The following is a 19,371-nucleotide window of genomic DNA, read 5'->3' as shown; positions in this document are numbered from 1 at the left end:
TAATAATAACAATTAATAATAATAATAATAATTATGTCTTAATTAGCCTTCAATAAATTTGTCTTGCAATGTTTGCATTACACACATACAAAAAAACAATTATAATAATAGCAAACGAAACCTAGAATTTCACAAACATAGTCATCAAACTTAACAAAAGCAAAAACAAAGGTCAAAGTTCATTAAGGCAACACCTGCAACACCTAAGTTGAAATGAAATTTCTTGGACACAAGATTAACTTGAACTTTAATTCTATTTTAATTATAAATTAATTCCGTTCCGTTTTTTTTTTAAATCCAGGTTCGTTTATGTTATACAAATAATATATTGATTTATATCAAGAGCTAACTTTTTTTTCTTATATGGGTAAAATCTAAGATAAGAGCTTAGTTGCTACTTAAAAAGAAATGTTTAATTATCCACACGTTAATAACAACGTTTCATGCTGTCTTTGCCAGAATTTCAATGTTGCAATTCTATTACAAGAATGTAATAAAAATGTTATAAGATGTTACTAATAGTTTACAAATACGTTGCTTTTATGTTAAAAAATTCTTTTAAAATTCTATACATACGGGATTTATAGAGAAAATTGTATATTGACCCGACTTCTTGTACCTAGAATTATTCAATCAATTATTTTTATTTATTTTTTTTTTTATTATTTTTTTTTTTTTTGCTGTTGTTTTTATATTTTTTAAAATCAAGACATTAAAAGTAATTCTTACAAGCTAAACAAATACATATAAAATTTGATGTATTTCGTTGTATAGGAATATGTATATATTCAACCCCGCCGTCCCCACCACTCTTCTACTAGCCTTGTATATCTCGATAGGGGAGAAAGGGCGCCATGTCTAATGTGTTGTCAATTAATGATTAATCCATGGTGTTTAGGTATACACAGTAATGTGCTCTTTGTTTAGAAATGTGATTTGTAATTGGTTTCTACGGGTTTGAAATTGTGCTCAAAATTTAGTTTCAAAAATGTTTACATATAGATTATCAGAATTTCCATAGTCTCTACATTGGATCCACCATTAAGTCTTTTCACTTGTGCATTGATGGAATGGTACCCATTTATAAACATCTCCAAAACAGATCAATTAATATGTGAGATAAAAATACACTATAATATTTATAGATCTATAACAGTGGTTCCCAAACTTGCCATCCTTTATTGATTTTGCTTGACCCCCAGCTATCTTTACTCCTTGCAAACTGATTTAGAATTGTAGAGATTAAAAGAGTGAATAAGTAACTTAAAAAAAAGCTTTTTTACTTTTTACATATTTATTTAAAATCTACTCACAATCAAAGCAGAAAAAAATGTCAATGTTTACATGAAGTCACCCAAAGAACACAACGCCCAACGCTTGGAAGTGGGATGTCTTTGAGAAAATAGTTCAATCTTGGGCTTTACTTCAGGTTGAATCTACGATCTCCTCGGTTAGTTCTGCAGAGCTTGTTTCTTGCTAAAACATTCGAAAGACATAAAGATGAAAAAGCAATTATATTCAGAATCTCGAATAGTATCCCATAGATCTTTTTGAAGCCAGAAGAGCTGCTTTGTTTTTAAAAAAGGAATTGTACTTTAGGTTTTCATTCAGAATTATTTCTATCAGTTCTTCTAGTTACACCAGTCTCTTCTATATATCATCATTACAGAAGTCTATTATCAATTATGATGAATAATGATGATCTATTATTCAGAATAGCCACAAATCAGAACGGAAGGTATGTAAACACTCCCCAAAAGTTCAAAAGTGATCCTCCCATCACTTTTTGTATATTTGGACACATGAGAAAATTCAAACAGTCGAAAGATTTATTTCATTAATATAATTCTCAAAAGTAACGCCATTGATCGTTCATCTATACAGAACTGAAACACTCTTTCAAATGATCAACATTGTACTGTCTAAAAGTCTAAATTTCTTTCCCAGATTCGGCCATGTCTAAAATTAGTTACCTCTAATATTAGTTATCTTATAGAAAGAATTCTTTTTAAATGAGTTTTTAAATTAAGAATTTTTTTTTTCAAATTACTTCATTGGCTATGGTTCAACTTATATATGTGTTTAAGGTATTTCTGTTAATGGAATATCAAAATTATAGTCTCAACCTGCTTTAATGATATTCATTACTGCGGACCCCTGTACACATTTTGTTTATGGATTATACTCAGGTGTGGACTGGGTGTTAAAATCGGCCCGTGCATTTCTATACCATCCGGCCCTTTAATTGTATATCCTATGATGGACATCCGTTTCTAGGTCTACCTGTCCTCAAAATGATTCTGTTAAGTTTGATAATGTATCGATAACTGAACGCATGCATACAACTTTTGAAGAAATATAGTAGGCCTTATGTTGCTTTTTAATAAAAAAAAAATATGGCCCTAAAAAGGATGAGGCCTACTAGTAACAATGTCTACCGATGCAGACTATTACCGCGGTATATATTATTTCGGAAAATGTGTTATATTAAATTAACATTACACTGTGGAGTCTGTATACAGTGTTTTTTAAACACAACGCTCAGATGGCCCCCTTTACAATAGGATATTATAAAACTTTTTATAATTTAATACGTTCTATAGTGGCATTCTGGGTGGCCCTACCGGCCATTTGCCCGAATGCACATATAGCCAGTCTGCCTCTCTATACAGAACTATATGTTTGCAAATATAATGCTACATATATTGTTTTCAACGTTGTCTTAGAATGGTAGATGATTGTTTGAATTAACTAAAAGTACTTAATTTAAAAAAAAGACATTTTATTTAATGAGATAATATCATCTTTATATGTCTCTCGATTTTAAAAGAAAGATATTCAAAATAATCACAAACTAACAAACTATTTACACACATAAGTTGGTCTTTATAAAGGAAAATAATTACGTGTACAGTGCGTATAGTATAGCGTACACTATGTAATCCAAACTTGTTTTTTCTAAACCGGTACACTATTTAAAAACAGCACTAAAATGTATTTAGTATAAGTATATATGTAAAACAAATAGTGAAACGCTGCTTGTAACCAAATCACTTAGTTTATCAGAGCCTAGTTTGAGTGATAGTTAACGGACATCCGCAGCCTGATGTAACAGACTAATATTAATTGAATCTTGAAAAGAACGATAACCCTAGGGACATAAGCTACACTGCGCTACGACTCTTTCTTAATAGTGTGCCGTCTAAGAACAAGCCAGGGTCATCAGGGTTACTTTTCAGTTTGGACACGCCTAGAAAATTAAACCATTCCTTTTCTTATGTATGCTGTGGTTTCGGCCTTTGTACCAAAATTTCTTAAGATAAAAATAAACTTTTTTTTTAAATTGAAGAAATGGTTATTGATATTTTGAATAAAGACAATTACAAAACTTATGAAACAGGAATGAAGTAAGTAAAAGATCATCAGGATCCTTTCAAAAAAATAATCCAATAGGTCTAGATTGAACTAGACAATTTTTCTTTTCGCAAGCAATATCTCGAAACAGAGAGTTATCGACTTATTACAAGACAGAGAGTTATCTCAAGGCAGAGACTTATTGATTTTTATATTTATGTCAAGACAGACATCTCAAGACTTAAGACTTATTGACTTATCTCAAGACAGATTTACCTCAGGTCAGTGACCTATCTCAACACAAAATTATCTCAAGGCAGAGACATATATTAAGACTCCCACGACATAAGAGTATCGGTCAATGGACCAAATCTCTTGAAGCTGCAGTGCTAGAGCAATACCATCCAAAACGTCTAAATAAAATCTTCTCATTTTTTAATTTTTATTGTTTTGGTGGGGGAGGAGTATAGTATGATCTATAACTTAGGAATAAAAGAAACAAACAAACAGAAATCTTTAAAACTACAATTAATATTCGGAAATATTGTAGCCCCCCCCCCCCCTCACAAAGTAATCTAGAATTCAGATTTTAGGTGCGCATTAATTTTGAGAGGACAAGTGAGTGTGTGCGTGTGTGTGTGTGTGTGTGTGTGTGAGTTTCAAACATGGAAGGTTTAGAAAAAATGTTTGTAAAATATTTTCTATGTTTCGGATGCTCCTACAGATTTGAAGACAAATGACATTCTAGACCAAACCTCCCGCAGGACGACGGGATCTCAGCGGGCAGGGTATGAACCCGGGACCAACGAGACGACTCAATGACAGTCCAGCGCGCATACTGCACGACCATGAAGCCAACTTTTGAATAGACCTAATTATTTGTATTTGTTTAAATTCATCCACAGTGTTATTTAATTTTTTTTAAATTAATTATCTTGGAGAGGGGTAGAGGAAGAGTAACTGTACCGGTCTTAATATTGTGTTAGCTATCAAGTTAGTTTTGGCTCGTAAATTTGAGAAGTGTTTATTTTGGTTTATATTTTAGGTCTTAGCGACATTGAGTTTATAACAAAAAAAAGAGGCTTTTATTACGCTTAATTGTATCAATTAGTTTGGATCAGTCATGTAATTAAAATTGTAATACCCTCAAAGCTTCTCTGAAAGCATTCAACACAGACCCAGCCACCTAGGAGACAGAGGCACATGACAGAGCATCATGGTGTCGCGCTGTGAAAACTGGCGTAACAGGTTGCTGAGGAAAAGAGAACGCTGGCAGAAGAAAAGCGCCAGAGAAGAAAAGCAAGTCAAACGACACTAGCTCCACCTGGAATAACCTGCCCAGTGTTCAGCCAAACATTCCGGGCTCACAAAGGTCTCACCAGCTACATTATGAAACCCCAGTGCAAAGCCCTCATCCCCCTGGATGACAAAAGTGATCATTATCGAACCACGATGGACGAACTATAAAGATTATTATAGATCTAGACTAACAATAATAAATAATAATAAGTTGAAATATTTTTACCACTTGTTTTTCTTTAGAGCAATTTCATTCTTTTAGCTTTCTCAATACGCTATGATCCTATCACTTGTCTGAACCAGTAAGGAAAGAGGCGTAGGGAGATTCAATGGGGCACCTGGGTAAATATTGCCGTGATCGCTTTTTACATACATTTATTAAAAAAAAAATTATTGAGCGACCTGGCTTCGAACTCGAAGGCTCAAGCCTCCTCTAGTCAACACAATGACCACTGTACCTGAGAATTGCTTATGAAAATAATAGGTTTTTATAGCTATCAATTGTTAGCTTCAGACTTAAAAGCAAAGTTTAAAGTGGACTTATTCAACTTATTCCACCACATCAGTCAAGTACAATTTCTTTTCCTTGTTCGATAGCAAACAAAAAAATTAATTACCGATAGAAGTTTTTTAAATTGATTCTTGTGTTGTCAGGTAAACAAAAATAATTGTGCTATATTTCAGCTTCCTCCGAGATTGGGTGTGGGAGAAATAACGTGTACAAACTTTTTACCACACAGAGTGTGTTGATATAAGCTTTGTGAAAATGAAATTCCATTCAAAAACAAAAGATTTTTTTTTTTGTTTTTTTTTTTGAGGTAAAAGAATAAAACAAACAGAAATAAATTTGAGATCATCAACAAATAAAATTTACATAATCAGTTCCAATGTAAAATGGCTAAAGATATATCGCTTTAGGAGATGTGAAACTCGCACTAAAATTTTGTTGTAGACCTAGAAACATACTTTTTGATGACTGGACCAACATGTCAAGTTTAAAGGGCTGCATACAAATATCTAGGATAGGGTAAAATATATTTGGAGGTGGGTGCGAGGATCAGCTTTCTGAGTCCCCTCTACCTCCCATTGAACGCTTGGACCTATAGTCTCTTGTGTACCCTGACTAACCGCGACTATGACTAGCCTCATGTGTACCCTGACTAACCGCAACTATGACTAGCTTCATGTGTACCCTGACTAACCGCGACTATGACTAGCTTCATGTGTACCCTGACTAACCGCGACTATGACTAGCCTCATGTATACCCTGACTAACCGCGACTATGACTAGCTTCATGTGTACCCTGACTAACCGCGACTATGACTAGCTTCATGTGTACCCTGACTAACCGCGACTATGAATAGCCTCCCCTGACTAACCGCGACTATGACTAGCTTCATTTGTACCCTGACTAACCGTGACTATGAATAGCCTCCCCTGACTAACCGAGACTATGACTAGCTTCATGTGTACCCTGACTAACCGTGACTATGAATAGCCTCCCCTGACTAACCGCGACTATGACTAGCTTCATGTCTACCCTGAGTAACCGCGACTATGAATAGCCTCCCCTGACTAACCGCGACTATGACTAGCCTCTTGTGTACCCTGACTAACCGCGACTATGACTAGCTTCATGTGTACCCTGACTAACCGTGACTATGACTAGCCTCTTGTGTACCCTGACTAACCGCGACTATTACAAGCCTCACGTGTACCCAGACTAACCGCGACTATGAATAGCCTCATGTGTACCCTAACTAACCATGACTATGACTAGCCTCTTGTGTACCCTGACTAACCACGACTATGACTAGCTTCATGTGTACCCTGACTAACCGCGACTATGACTAGCTTCATGTGTACCCTGACTAACCGCGACTATGAATAGCCTCCCCTGACTAACCGCGACTATGACTAGCCTCTTGTGTACCCTGACTAACCTCGACTATGACTAGCTTCATGTGTATCCTGACTAACCGTGACTATGAATAGCCTCCCCTGACTAACCGCGACTATAACTAGCTTCATGTGTACCCTGACTAACCGTGACTATGAATACCCTCCCCTGACTAACCGCGACTATGACTAGCTTCATGTGTACCCTGACTAAACGCGACTATAAATAGCCTCCCCTGACTAACCGCGACTATGACTAGCCTCTTGTGTACCCTGACTAACCTCGACTATGACTAGCTTCATGTGTATCCTGACTAACCGTGACTATGAATAGCCTCCCCTGACTAACCGCGACTATAACTAGCTTCATGTGTACCCTGACTAACCGTGACTATGAATACCCTCCCCTGACTAACCGCGACTATGACTAGCTTCATGTGTACCCTGACTAACCGCGACTATGAATAGCCTCCCCTGACTAACCGCGACTATGACTAGCCTCATGTGTACCCTGACTAACCGTGACTATGACTAGCCTCTTGTGTACCCTGACTAACCACGACTATGACTAGCTTCATGTGTACCCTGACTAACCGCGATTATGAATAGCCTCCCCTGACTAACCGCGACTATGACTAGCCTCATGTGTACCCTGACTAACCGCGACTATGACTAGCCTCATGTGTACCCTGACTAACCGCGACTATTACAAGCCTCACGTGTACCCAGACTAACCGCGACTATGAATAGCCTCATGTGTACCCTGACTAACCGTGACTATGACTAAATGCTCAATAGCAAATAATACACTAAACTGACTATTATCCTAAACATGCTAGATTGAAGAATTCTGTAAACAATGGCAGCGATTTATACAAATTGAAAACACACAATTGTGAAGGGAAGAACTAGTGCAGTTAATAAAAAAAACATAATCAGACTAAAAAAACAAGAAACGAAACAATTCCAGTAGAAAATGGCAGGATGGATCGATTTGTGTTATTGTTCCACCAACTCAGGCAGTTGATTTAAAGTCTTGATGGCGCTGTCCTGGACAGGAAGCTTGGGGATGGGGTAGACATTGCTGGGGAAGGGGTAGGAATCCCCCAGGGGATGGGGAGTGAATGGGGTGCCTTTAATGAAGGTAAGTGGCCCTACTTTCAGAGTGTGTTTGTTTGCAGACGAATATTTTTCGAGTGGCAGATTTTCATGTACTATTGGCGCCAAATTTTCTTTCCTCGCTTTCACGGGAACCTTTTTTTTTTCCTTTCGAATTTTTCTTTGAAAGAAAGCAGTCGTCTGCAATTTTATTTTTATTTATTGCTTTCATTTTAAGGAAAAGTTGGAACCCTGTTTTTTCGTTGATATATGAGTTTTAGACTTTAGGGTTAGGTGGATATAGATGGCGACTGCTGGGGAAATCCCAAAGTGTTCCATAAAGAAGCCATTTTTTCCCCTGTGATTATACATTCTTACCTGTGATATTTAAAAAGTCTGAACGAACAATATAACAGTGTGTAGTGCATTCTTTACTTTTGATTCTAGAAACTTGGAAGTGGATTATATGGCAGATGGAATAATAAGTTTTTTTTTTAAAGTTTGGTAAGTTTTTTATGTTTTCTTTATTTTAAGAAGTAGCCTAATCAACTATAATTTATTCGTAGCATGTTTGGATATAATTGGATTGAAAATATTGATATAAAGATACACTAGAGGGCAATTGTTCTCAAGCAATGTAGGTATTAACAAGTGTTTTAATTGTTATGGGTTTGGTTATTTTTATTAACTAAAAAAAAATGAAAATATGTATCTACATTCTAAGTAACATTCTATGAATTTTTTTACTTCATTCTCTCTCTCTCTCTGTTCTCTCTAGCTCTCTCTCTGTTCTCTCTCTCTCTCTCTCTCTCTCCTCTCTGTTCTCTGACTGCTCTCTCTCTCTCTCTGTTCTCTCTCTCTCTGTTCTCTCTCTCTCCTCTCTGTTCTCTGACTGCTCTCTCTCTCTCTGTTCTCTTTCACTTCTGTCTGTTCTCTCTCTTTCGCTCTCTTATTTAATTTTTGCTTCACCCATTTCTATCTTTCTGTATCACTCTCTCATTCCCTGTTATTTTCTTTCTCTCTCTCTCTCTCTCTCTCGCTGTTTCTTTCTTTTTCACCTTTGCCTTCTCTTTCCTTACCATTTTCTATATCTCTTGCATTCTATCTTTGTCTCTCTCTCTCTATCTGTCTCTCTCTTTTTCTATCTCTCTTTGTCTCTCTCTTTTTTTCAATCTCCCTCTCTTTCTCTCTCTCTCTCACTCTCTGTCTCTCTGTATTTCTCTATTTATATAATAATGCTGTTATGAAGTTGTCTTTTTCTTTTTATTCTCTCTTTCTCTCTCTCTCTCTCTCTCTCTTGTTGTATAATAGACAAACCCAATACTGATGTTTTTTGTATAAGACATTAACTCAGAATGCAATATTGTATTAGTAGTGGGGCACCATAGTTCAAATAGTTATTTTTTTCTTTAACAAGCTTATATCAACTTACTCTCTCTGTCTGACTGGATGGAATAGTGTACACACATTTCTCCAACTTCACATTCTCGGATCAAGTTGAAACATTGCACAATTCTTCATTGTCGATGACAACACATAAATCAATAAAAAAATTCACCTGTCAGTTTATCAATTAGTCTTAATTAATTAGTTTTGTCATATACATAAAAAATACTTGGCTAAGGTGAGATACGTCTTGTCTAAAGAATGAACTCGTTCGATGAAAAATGTAAAACTTACATTAGATACATTTAAAACCTGCTATTTTTATAAATATTTGAATAGCTCAGTGGCAAAAAAGTCGGCCTTTCATAGTGGAAACTCGAGACCTCAGGTTTAAATTCAGCGTCGAGCAACTTTTAAAAAAATAGCTTTTGAAAAGGTATACACAAAACTATTCTCCGACTGGTCTACAATAGTGATTGGAGCTTTGCGCGCTGATCATGATCATATAAACATAAATATAGCGCTAAACAAAAACAATAAATAACTAAATTTTTTTTCTAATCCAGATCTATTGGCAATTAATTTCATGATTGATTCAAAATAATGCAATGTGCTTCCTTGTTGTTTTTTTCTTACATTTTAAATTTTAAATTTTTAGAGATATCGATTCCTACTGTCCAGTGAGGTCAACGTTCTTCTGGTCTAACAAAACAACAACACATTATAAAGCTTAACAATGGCTTCCATTCACCAAGCACCAGAGAAATACTCCAGTAATCACTCTGTCACTGCCTTAACCATATGCCTAATTGTATATTGTAGTATGCATTAGGTCTGTCTATAATAAACATACGATTGGTAAACAAAATATAATTTTTGTCACGTGATTGCAGATGATTTGAGTTGTTTGTTTTGTTCAATGAGTCCTCGCTGTAATAACGTACACATCAGGTTCTTCTAGCTCTTAGAGAGAGGGAAACTTGTCATAAATGTCTCCGTCTGCACCTTAACAAACATTTCTCTCTTTAAAGTACACAAAACACTTTCAAATAACAACTCACACACACACACACACACAGACACTGCTGTTTTAATTAAGAAGCGAATATTTAGGTTAGTGAAGACTTTTTTTTGTTTTCTTTCTCTGAAAAAAATATTTTTGACAGATTGTCCCATTATTGATAGACAATAAGAACAGTGGGATTGCATTTTTTTTTAGTCTTTAATTCTGACTTTTATTCTAGAATCAATTCCTAATTATAATTTTATGTATCTCACACGTCAAGGTAGTTGTTTTCAAATCATGACTTCATTAAGAGACATTGAAACTGACACTAGCAATTATATTCGACTAAAACTAATAAAATCAATACCTTTTTACAAACATTACATCAGCTCACTCTGTCTGTCTGTCTGGTAAAAGTTTCTACACGTTATTTCTTTCTTATTTTTTTTTTAAATTGTGGAATTTTCAAGTCCAATTTGGAAAATCTTGGAGAAAAAAAATATTAGATACAGGGTAATGTTGTGAGTGTCCTTTCAGACGTTCTGATCTTTAGAGCACAAATTGTATAACACTTCTTTTCAATGGCGTCATCTAATGAGGGTGGTGTTTTGCCAGTACAAAGAGCAACCATCTTTACTTTCCCCTATCAGGTACCCATCAGAGCTGTGTGACTCGGACACATCCTAACAATCTCGTAACTCATAAATCCCAGCCTTCAACAGGAATCGAACTCGATGACCCTCAGTTAGAAAGTTAACCCACTCATCCACCGTGAAATGAAACGTGAAACTGAACAGAACTGTAAATACTATGTATGGAGAACGTAGCAGGTTGATCTGGCTATAGAGTGCAGGTCGGAGTCTAACCTTGTCAGGGTTGGGATTTTCCTATACAAAATCTAGTTTCCATCTAAATAACAAAGAATTAAGCTATAACAGTTGATCTTTGCATCAAATCTCCGTGGTTACCGCTAGTTACTTGACATTTGTTTCTAAATAAGTCTTAGAGTGAATGTCTAGTTCTCATAATTAAATGAAACTATTTTGTGCCACAAACACGGAAGTGCTTAGAAAATGTAATTGTGAAGTGCTACAAGAGAGTATCATCTACAAGAGAGTATCATCTACAAGAGAGTATCATCTACAAGAGAGTATCATCTACAAGAGAGTATCATCTACAAGAGAGTATCATCTACAAGAGAGTATCCTCTCCCTTTAAACAAGTTTACTCTGTACACCGGTTGCACCAAACACAAACACTTTCTATTTATAGTTTCTGAGTCATGTATGAACATCTCCACTACTGGATGTAAATCACATTGTATAAGAGTAGCAGCGGCCGCCTCCGTTCCAAGTCTACAGCTCGAATCGCGGTGAGGATGGTCATTTTTAGGTCACTCGTGAGTCTTACAAGCTTTGCTGAATACCTGATAATTTATTGTAGAATTTTAAAACAATATGACTGAAAGTTGGACTATATCTTAACAAAGTCAGCAATGGTTCCCCAATGACCCCATACATATGATCACTTTAATACTACAACATAATATAAGTTTCAAGTTGTACAGCACTGACCACAGATAGAGAACCTCCATCTTCCCATTGGGTAGCAGCAGAGAGAGAAAAACGTTGAGGGTTCCTGGAAAGAAAATGTTGGGATTAAAACTCTTAGAAGTCTGAAAGATCTTGTTAGAAATATAGATCTTTTATAATTATTTCCTTCCAATTGAAGAGCTTCCGGAAAGAGCTTTTATTAAGATCATTTTTAAGTAACGTTTTTGTGGGAATGAAGATATTTGTTTAATTAAAATTAACAGACTGATGATTTGTTCTTTCTGAGTCCTTTCCATTAGTCCAGGCTTATCAAACAAGAAATAGACAATTAATTTTACTCTTTTTTTAAAATGTTTTCCCATTTTGTATTTTGTTTATGTTTGCCTCTATATTGTTATTGTAATATTCGTAAAGCTGATGTTGACAATTGTAGTCAGACTGAACTTACATTTGTTTGGACCAAAAATTATCTAATATTCCATCGTGTTTGGGCCTTTCATATGTCTAAAGAGCTTTATGGCTGATTCCTTGACTTTATGGCTGATTCCTTGACTTTATGGCTGATTCCTTGACTTTATATAATGTGTCTTACATTTGGACTGACGGCGGCGTCACACGTGCTGAGGACAGCCATGGGCAATTACGATCCCAAGCCCAAGGACGTGGGAACGAAGGTATCGTCCTAACCTCACATGCAGTGCGAATCGACGGGAAAAAATATATCGATTTCTCGTTAGACACAATGCGACTATTGTTTCTCTGAATGAGTGTACCAGTGTGTGCGTGTGAGTATGTGTTGGTTTTTTTTGAATGTGTGGTAAGTCACGGACTGTGACCATAAATGCACGTGAATAGCTGTGTGTATGTGTATATGTGTGTGTGGGTAACATAAGTGCACATTTTGGGGAACTTGGAGGAAGGGGGAGGAGTGGAAATAGTATAAAAGATTGATTGATAAAATGTGGATTAGAGCCGGAAGCCATTAACCCGTGTAATGGCGGACAGCGTCCTTTACCTTCCTTGAAGCTTCGTCCACCAGTTACCTCAACACTTACCAGGGGTAATGGCAATGGTTAGAATGAAAACCTGTGATCGCATTCTGTAGTACCAGCATGCACCTCGTGACCAGAGTCTCCCCCTCGCAAAAACTTACGTCTTTGTATTTCCTTTAGATTGTATTCTATCGCCAATGTATTTTACCTGCCTTAAAAGAAATGTCAAGTAAATATAAAATTAAAACATTACAACGATACTGTAAACAAAGAACAGCATAAAATGAACCTCTCGTGTGGAAGAGAACCTTCTCACCCAGTGGCAAGTAAAAACAACAAGAAGAGAATAACCAGGGGCTAAATACTAGAGACTGGGATTTTGTGTAACTCAAAATGTACAGCAGAAGCAGATTGTGAGAGAGATAAAAAGATTGAGAGAGAAAGAGATGAGAGAGAGAGAGAGAGAGATGGGAGAGAGAGAAAGTCAGAGATAGTACAATTACGTTTCTCCTAATTAAATAATTCTACTGATAAGACTAATCGAAACAAAGGCACACACACAAATCGAGATAAACCTCGACTCATGACCTACTTACTGTGGGTCACTACTTAGGACTGGACAAATCACACTTTGACTATCTCTTGTGTTCTTTTTTTTTTCCAGTCTCCACTAACGGAATGGTGAAACAGTTCTAGCAGCACTGCACACTCACTGCACACTCACTGCACAAGAAGCAGAACTTCAGGGGCGTGCAACTATTTCAAAGGGAGATAACGTCTCATTACTTCCATGAGATGAATTGTACTATTGGACAGACATTGTCTGGAGCCAACAAGACAAGCATACACGTTGTTTTGTTTTTAGTTTTCTAACGGAATGGATTACGTGATAGTCATTGCGGGTCTTAGTTTGCTATTACCCAAGTTATAAACTAAAGAATTGCTGTTTTTTTTTTCTGATGGACATAATAAAGTGGACAACTGACCAATGGGCATCTGAGCTTTATACATGAATGTCTCTTGCGAAACAATGTCCCTGCCGCACCAGTATGGATATACGTCATATGTGGGCTCTGGGTCTCCACTGACCTCATCCCAGGTAAGTGTTAGAGATATCTGTGTATTTATCGATGTATCAATTTAGGTATCTTGGTATTTATGTATTATATGTCTGTCTGTCTGTCTGTCTGTCTGTATGTATGTATGTATGTATGTATGTATGTATGTATGTATGTATGTATGTATGTATGTATGTATGTATCTATCTATCTATCTATCTATCTATCTATCTATCTATCTATCTATCTATCTATCTATCTATCTATCTATCTATCTATCTATCTATCTGTCTGTCTGTCTGTCTGTCTGTCTGCGTGTCTGTGTGTCTATCCTTCTATCTATCTATCTATCTATCTATCTATCTATCTATCTATCTATCTATCTATCTATCTATCTATCTATCTATCTATCTATCTATCTATCTATATCTATCGTTCTATTTAATGTTCTATCCTACTGTCTGACCGTCTTTCTATTCGAGCCACTAAAGTGCTTGCTGTAACGTTATTGTAACTTGTACTAACACACACACATACACATATACCACACGCACAGATACACACCCATTACGTTGTATAAAGTCTAAGAATTAACCAACATGACATCATCTCAGCAAAAAGTTTTACTTTCTCTTCTGATTGTAGTATTGTATGTGTGTGGCTGTGTGTGTGCTCAGGTGCAACGAATCTCAGTCAATGAGTCAAATTGTGAAAATCTTTTTCTTCGACAAAGTCAAGTCAAATTTGTATTTCCGTCAAGTCACATTTGTATATCGGTAAAGTCAAAGTTCGTGAATATCTGTTCCCATCTACCTGTCCTACTGTCCTACCTGGCGTACTGTCCCACCTGTCCTTTGATCAACAGATTTCACACACTGAGAGAAAATTGTCAATAATTCCCCTGAAGGCATAAAACATTTAGGCATAATCTAAAAAAGAAGGTGGTCTAACACACACCCACACACACGCACAGACACTGATATGGTGAACTGTTAACAGATTCATTAAGTTTGCGTGGTTGGTGGGGTGCGGAGGGGAGTGGAAAGATAGGAAAACTTTTCTTATATACATGCACCGAAAAAAAGGACAAAGAAAATGAAGTCCTCAAAGTACTACAAATGTTTATGTTGAAACTCAGAGAGAAGAATTAAAAGCACCTACATTATGTTTGTGAACAGTCCTTTAAACACTGAATCATTATTATTATTGAAAACTTGTTTCAAAGTCTCTGTTGGATGTAGAGTACTTAAAAGGAAACAAAATTAAATAACTTCCTGTGAGAGCGCCCACTGAAACATTATTACATATATTGTAGAATGTCGAGATAATTCACTAAATGCCGACATCCTCTTTTGTTTTTTGGACGCCTTAGAGATAGGAAGCTTTTTATGAATGTATCGAGTTAGAGGACATTCGATGGTTCCCTTCATTGCTTTTAAACTTCTTGTTCAGTATCAGCATTGACAAACTTATATTGATCGTTCGGCCTTTCGCCGGTGTTATTGGATTTCGTTGAGTGTTGCCTCTGTTTGGCTTATCTACATTAGACACCGCGGAAGCGCCTCACAAAATACAGACGTCACTTCAGGAAAAGAAGATGATTACGTGATTGTCTGATTAGAACACGTCTCCACAATCTTGTCATCTTCCCAATCACACCGGTGTCATCATTTTGAAGTTGTTTCTGCCTCGGAGGTTTTATAAAATATTACAAGATGTGACGCAGACAGCTACTTGTACTTTGGGGTGTTGAAAGTTTATTGAACTTGAGCCAAGAAAGCATGTTTATAATAGTTTACTAAATACCTGTACCATTGACTATACCTGTACCATTGACTATACCTGTACCTTTGACTATACCTGTTCTTTTATTATTTACGAATTTAATACTCTAGGTATAATATCATTTTTTTTATTTCTAGATCCTAGCAGACTAAATTTAATTCTTTACTTTCGAATTTTGGAGTTTTTCTTCTTATTTATTTATATTTGTCCATTAGTATGTAATTTTCAATATTAAGTTTCTATAAATATTGGCTTTGTTCATTAAATAGTGCAGGTGATCTTTTTTTTTTTAATGCCTTTTTTTAAAAACAAAAGGTCATATCATCTCACTCTCTCTGTCTGTCCTGGAAGAAATTGTACACTTTATATCTCCAACTTTCCATTCTTGAATCAAGTTCATTTTGCACACTTATTCAATGTCGATGACAACACATGAATCAATTAAAAAAATAAACTATTAGTAAATCAATAAGTCGTCATTAATGGACCTCATTCACCAATTGTAAACAAACAACATTTAGTCATGTGATAATATTGATAAAACAACGAAAAAAAACTGTCACGTGATAGCCATTGTGTATTAAAAATTAGATCGTATTTTGTATAGAAGAGATAGAGAATCATGTGGCTAAATGTTGTTTGGTGAATGAGGTCCATAAACTTACTACTAAGCTGATTTAAGCAAAGTGTGGAGAATTAAGTCGTTAAAATGTTTAAACTAGCATAAAACCTTTTTTTTTAAATTACTTGTATAGCTGAGTGTATAACAAGTCAGCATTCCATCGCGTAGGCTTAAGTTTGAAATCAGACTCGAGCAACTGTTTTCTATCTATCTATCTATCTATCTATCTATCTATCTATCTATCTATCTATCTATCTATCTATCTATCTATCTATCTATCTATCTATCAAAAGTAATAACAAAAAATTCAACAATATATATATATATATATATATATATATATATATATATCATGGGCGTAGCCGGGGGGGGAGGGGGTTTGAGGCTCAACCCCCCCCCCCGCCCCCACTGAACTGAAATCCCCCTCCCCCGTGGTGGGAAATCGGAATTTAGTGACTGATTTGTTGCTTTGATTCTGTTTATTTAATTGCCTAACAGATTCCTCCTCACATCTTTCTATGTACACTCTTTTAAGTAGTCCGATGAGATAAAGGTGATCGCCATTTTGTTTTACCGATTCCCAGACTGTATTTTATCTCAATGTTTATCATGGTGTACGCTGCTTCTGATTTCTTTACAATCAATCTTTGAGAATGAGTAAGATCGAGACCAATCTTTTTAGAAGGCCTGAACACTCACCTGTGACGTGGCAATGAGCTATTGGTCTAAACTGCCCACAGGTTGTGACGTCGACGGTCTGTGTTCAGACCTTCTATAACGATTCGTCTCGGCAAGATGACCTTGGTGCTCCAGTGGTATAGTCTCGGCAAGATGACCTTGGTGCTCCAGTGGTATAGTCTCGGCAAGATGACCTTGGTGCTCCAGTGGTATAGTCTCGGCAAGATGACCTTGGTGCTCCAGTGGTATAGTCTCGGCAAGATGACCTTGGTGCTCCAGTGGTATAGTCTCGGCAAGATGACCTTGGTGCTCCAGTGGTATAGTCTCGGCAAGATGACCTTGGTGCTCCAGTGGTATAGATGGGGTTTACAGTCGAGTAGATGTTCTCTAACAAAACTAAATTTAGACAAAGTGTCGCAATTCTTTTTTAAAACTTCTTTTTCCTTTTGCAGCACAATTCTTACAAGTTTAATGTCAAGTAAATTTCTTATATTTGAGTGCATGCACTTTCACATTTTGTGTCATCCTTAATGGTCAAAGGCTCCAAGAGCGTGGTGAATTATATCAAATATTAAACCTTGGTTACATTGTTTCGTTATGAAATTCTCTTAGAAATAAATTTGTATTAAAGCTTTATCAAGCCTGAAGCTTGGTTGAATCATGTTTGCACTTATCCAGCCTTTGGGTATATAAGATCAACTCTTTAACAGTTCCAGTAATGTATGTTACTGTAGATAATTCCAGAGTGTTATGTATAGAAGTCAGTTGATGAGACACTTTTCTGTTGCATCTTGTGTCTGTGATGAAAGTATGTGTTTTATTATAAAGCGATGTGGATACATTGAAATACAGAAAGAAACAAACAGCTGATGGAGAATGGTACTTGCTCTCATATCAACAGAGTACATACCCACATACAGTAGGATTCCGTTAATCAGACATATTGGGACACAGTCGTATTGGTCCTAATAAACCTAATTAACCGGAATCGACGGTATAATAACATTTGTTTCGATATTTTAGGAATCGATAAGAGTCAGCAGCTAGTTCAATTTACCGGTGGTCCAATGAACAGGATTCAACTGTAGTCATGTTTCATTGTAAAATCAATGACCAGTTGTTCTTACATGTTGTACTTGGTACTCTCATGACGATTGGATGATTTTTTTTTGCACAGTTTATATTAGCAGACACTTATTTGTCTGTTTGGTACAAAGTTTTAGCACGTTTTTACTCCCACTTTCCAGTCTCGGACTTAAATGAAACTTTGCACAATTAGTCATTGTTCTTAACAAAACATGAATCCAAATCAATCAAAAAAAATTAACCAAATCGTTAATTAAATATTGGCAATTAATTAATTTAGTTTAATCTAAAAAATAAACAAATCTTACACTATTAAGAGGTCGTTGTAAATGTAAAGTTCTTCCTTTTGTATCAAGGTTTGTTAAAAAACATTTTTATATTTTACTTGGGTGATGTTTAATGTTAGCATTAACCAGTCATCTCAAAAGATTATTTATATAATTGGTTTGATATAATTTATTCTTTCATTGATTAGTAGCACGTCAAGAACACGTCTTCTCCTAGAAGAGTTTATCATTTGTAACCAAGTGGGATAATTACGTGTATGCACCCGATTAGCTAAAATTCGAACAATTACTTTTTTTTTTACAATATCTCTATTCAAGTCTTTCCACTTGGGTGGACACGATTCTCGAAAACGGCTCTAGAAATTTCCTAGAAATTCAACAGTTGATGTATATCGCTAAGAAAAGAATTACTAGCGCGCTGGCCACATGGAGAAAACTCTAGTTTGACAGAAATAATTTTTCAAAGTAAAAAATAAATAAATGTAAATTTGGCTAGAGACTAAATCTAGGTCTAAATCCAGTTTTGAAAAGACTGTTGCGTCCTTAGAAGGACTATCGCGTTCGGAAATTTCCGAATGTGAAAAAGTCCACTTTTGAGTATAATAAATTAATGTTATAGGAATATTTTGCTCTTCGTAAATCTAGATTTAAATATTTTTTACATAAATCTAATATAGATTGCATCTAGATTATAGACCTAGAAGTAGATCTAGACTAGATCTTAAGAGTTCTAAATCAGAAGTATAGGTCTGGCGTTAGATCTAGATCTCCACATAATGAACTTACAAGTAAATAATCTCACCAGTATGCCATGCCCTTTGGCCGAATCAGAAAAATTATACTTTCTAGCAGCTGACGGTGTCACAAATTAAATAAAAAAAAATTTTACATCATTTTTTACACAATTATTTTACTAAATTATTAGTTTAGTAAAGTATTTTAAAATGTTTTTATTGTTTAAGCAAGAAAATTGATGGCGATGATCTTTCTTTTTGTTTTAGCTATTTACTTCTCTTTTATCAATTTACCTAAATGGTGTTGTAGCCCATTGATGCAACGTGTAACTTGCGCATCAAGCAGCTTGGGTTCAAATCTTGCACATGCTTAAATCTTTGTGTGTATTAGTAATGTAGCATAAGTGCAGACCAGTGTAGTATGGGATTACATAATTATATCCCTTCAGCCAAGCGCAGTCGGGTATCAGTGAAACTTAAAAAAAAAACAAAAAAACTCAAATCTGCCTAAGAAAATTAATTAATAAATTAAA

At 35.7% G+C, this 19,371-nt stretch overlaps 1 protein-coding gene and 1 long non-coding RNA gene across 5 annotated transcripts in view; one reads left to right on the top strand and one right to left on the bottom strand.

Moving 5' to 3' along the window:
• LOC106070569 (iroquois-class homeodomain protein IRX-6-like) overlaps window positions 1-19,371 on the top strand; it is a 77,294-nt gene that overhangs the window by 976 nt on the left and 56,947 nt on the right. Inside the window, exons 2-3 of one of the 3 annotated variants that reach the window (XM_056036140.1) lie at window positions 8,099-8,155; window positions 13,253-13,687. In XM_056036140.1, the coding sequence (XP_055892115.1) occupies window positions 13,598-13,687 (90 nt within the window). In that variant the 5' untranslated portion in view covers window positions 8,099-8,155; window positions 13,253-13,597. Of the gene's footprint in view, window positions 1-7,889; window positions 8,156-13,252; window positions 13,688-19,371 lie in introns of all 3 variants that reach the window. The other 2 variants (XM_056036139.1, XM_056036138.1) reach the window with 2 other exon arrangements.
• The window catches only part of LOC129927376 (uncharacterized), a 110,233-nt gene that overhangs the window by 41,885 nt on the left and 48,977 nt on the right, over window positions 1-19,371 (bottom strand). The window contains exons 1-2 of one of the 2 annotated variants that reach the window (XR_008778989.1): window positions 2,934-3,153; window positions 1,314-1,476 (exon numbers count right to left, since the gene is read on the bottom strand). This is a non-coding gene — a long non-coding RNA (uncharacterized LOC129927376). Of the gene's footprint in view, window positions 1-1,313; window positions 1,477-2,933; window positions 3,154-19,371 lie in introns of those variants that run through there. The other variant, XR_008778988.1, reaches the window with a different exon arrangement.

The sequence above is a fragment of the Biomphalaria glabrata genome, chromosome 7, assembly GCF_947242115.1.
Source record: "Biomphalaria glabrata chromosome 7, xgBioGlab47.1, whole genome shotgun sequence".
Classification (NCBI taxonomy): domain Eukaryota; kingdom Metazoa; phylum Mollusca; class Gastropoda; family Planorbidae; genus Biomphalaria; species Biomphalaria glabrata.
The sequence above is the reverse complement of the archived record's forward strand: the minus strand, read 5'-3'. Positions and strand labels throughout refer to the sequence as shown.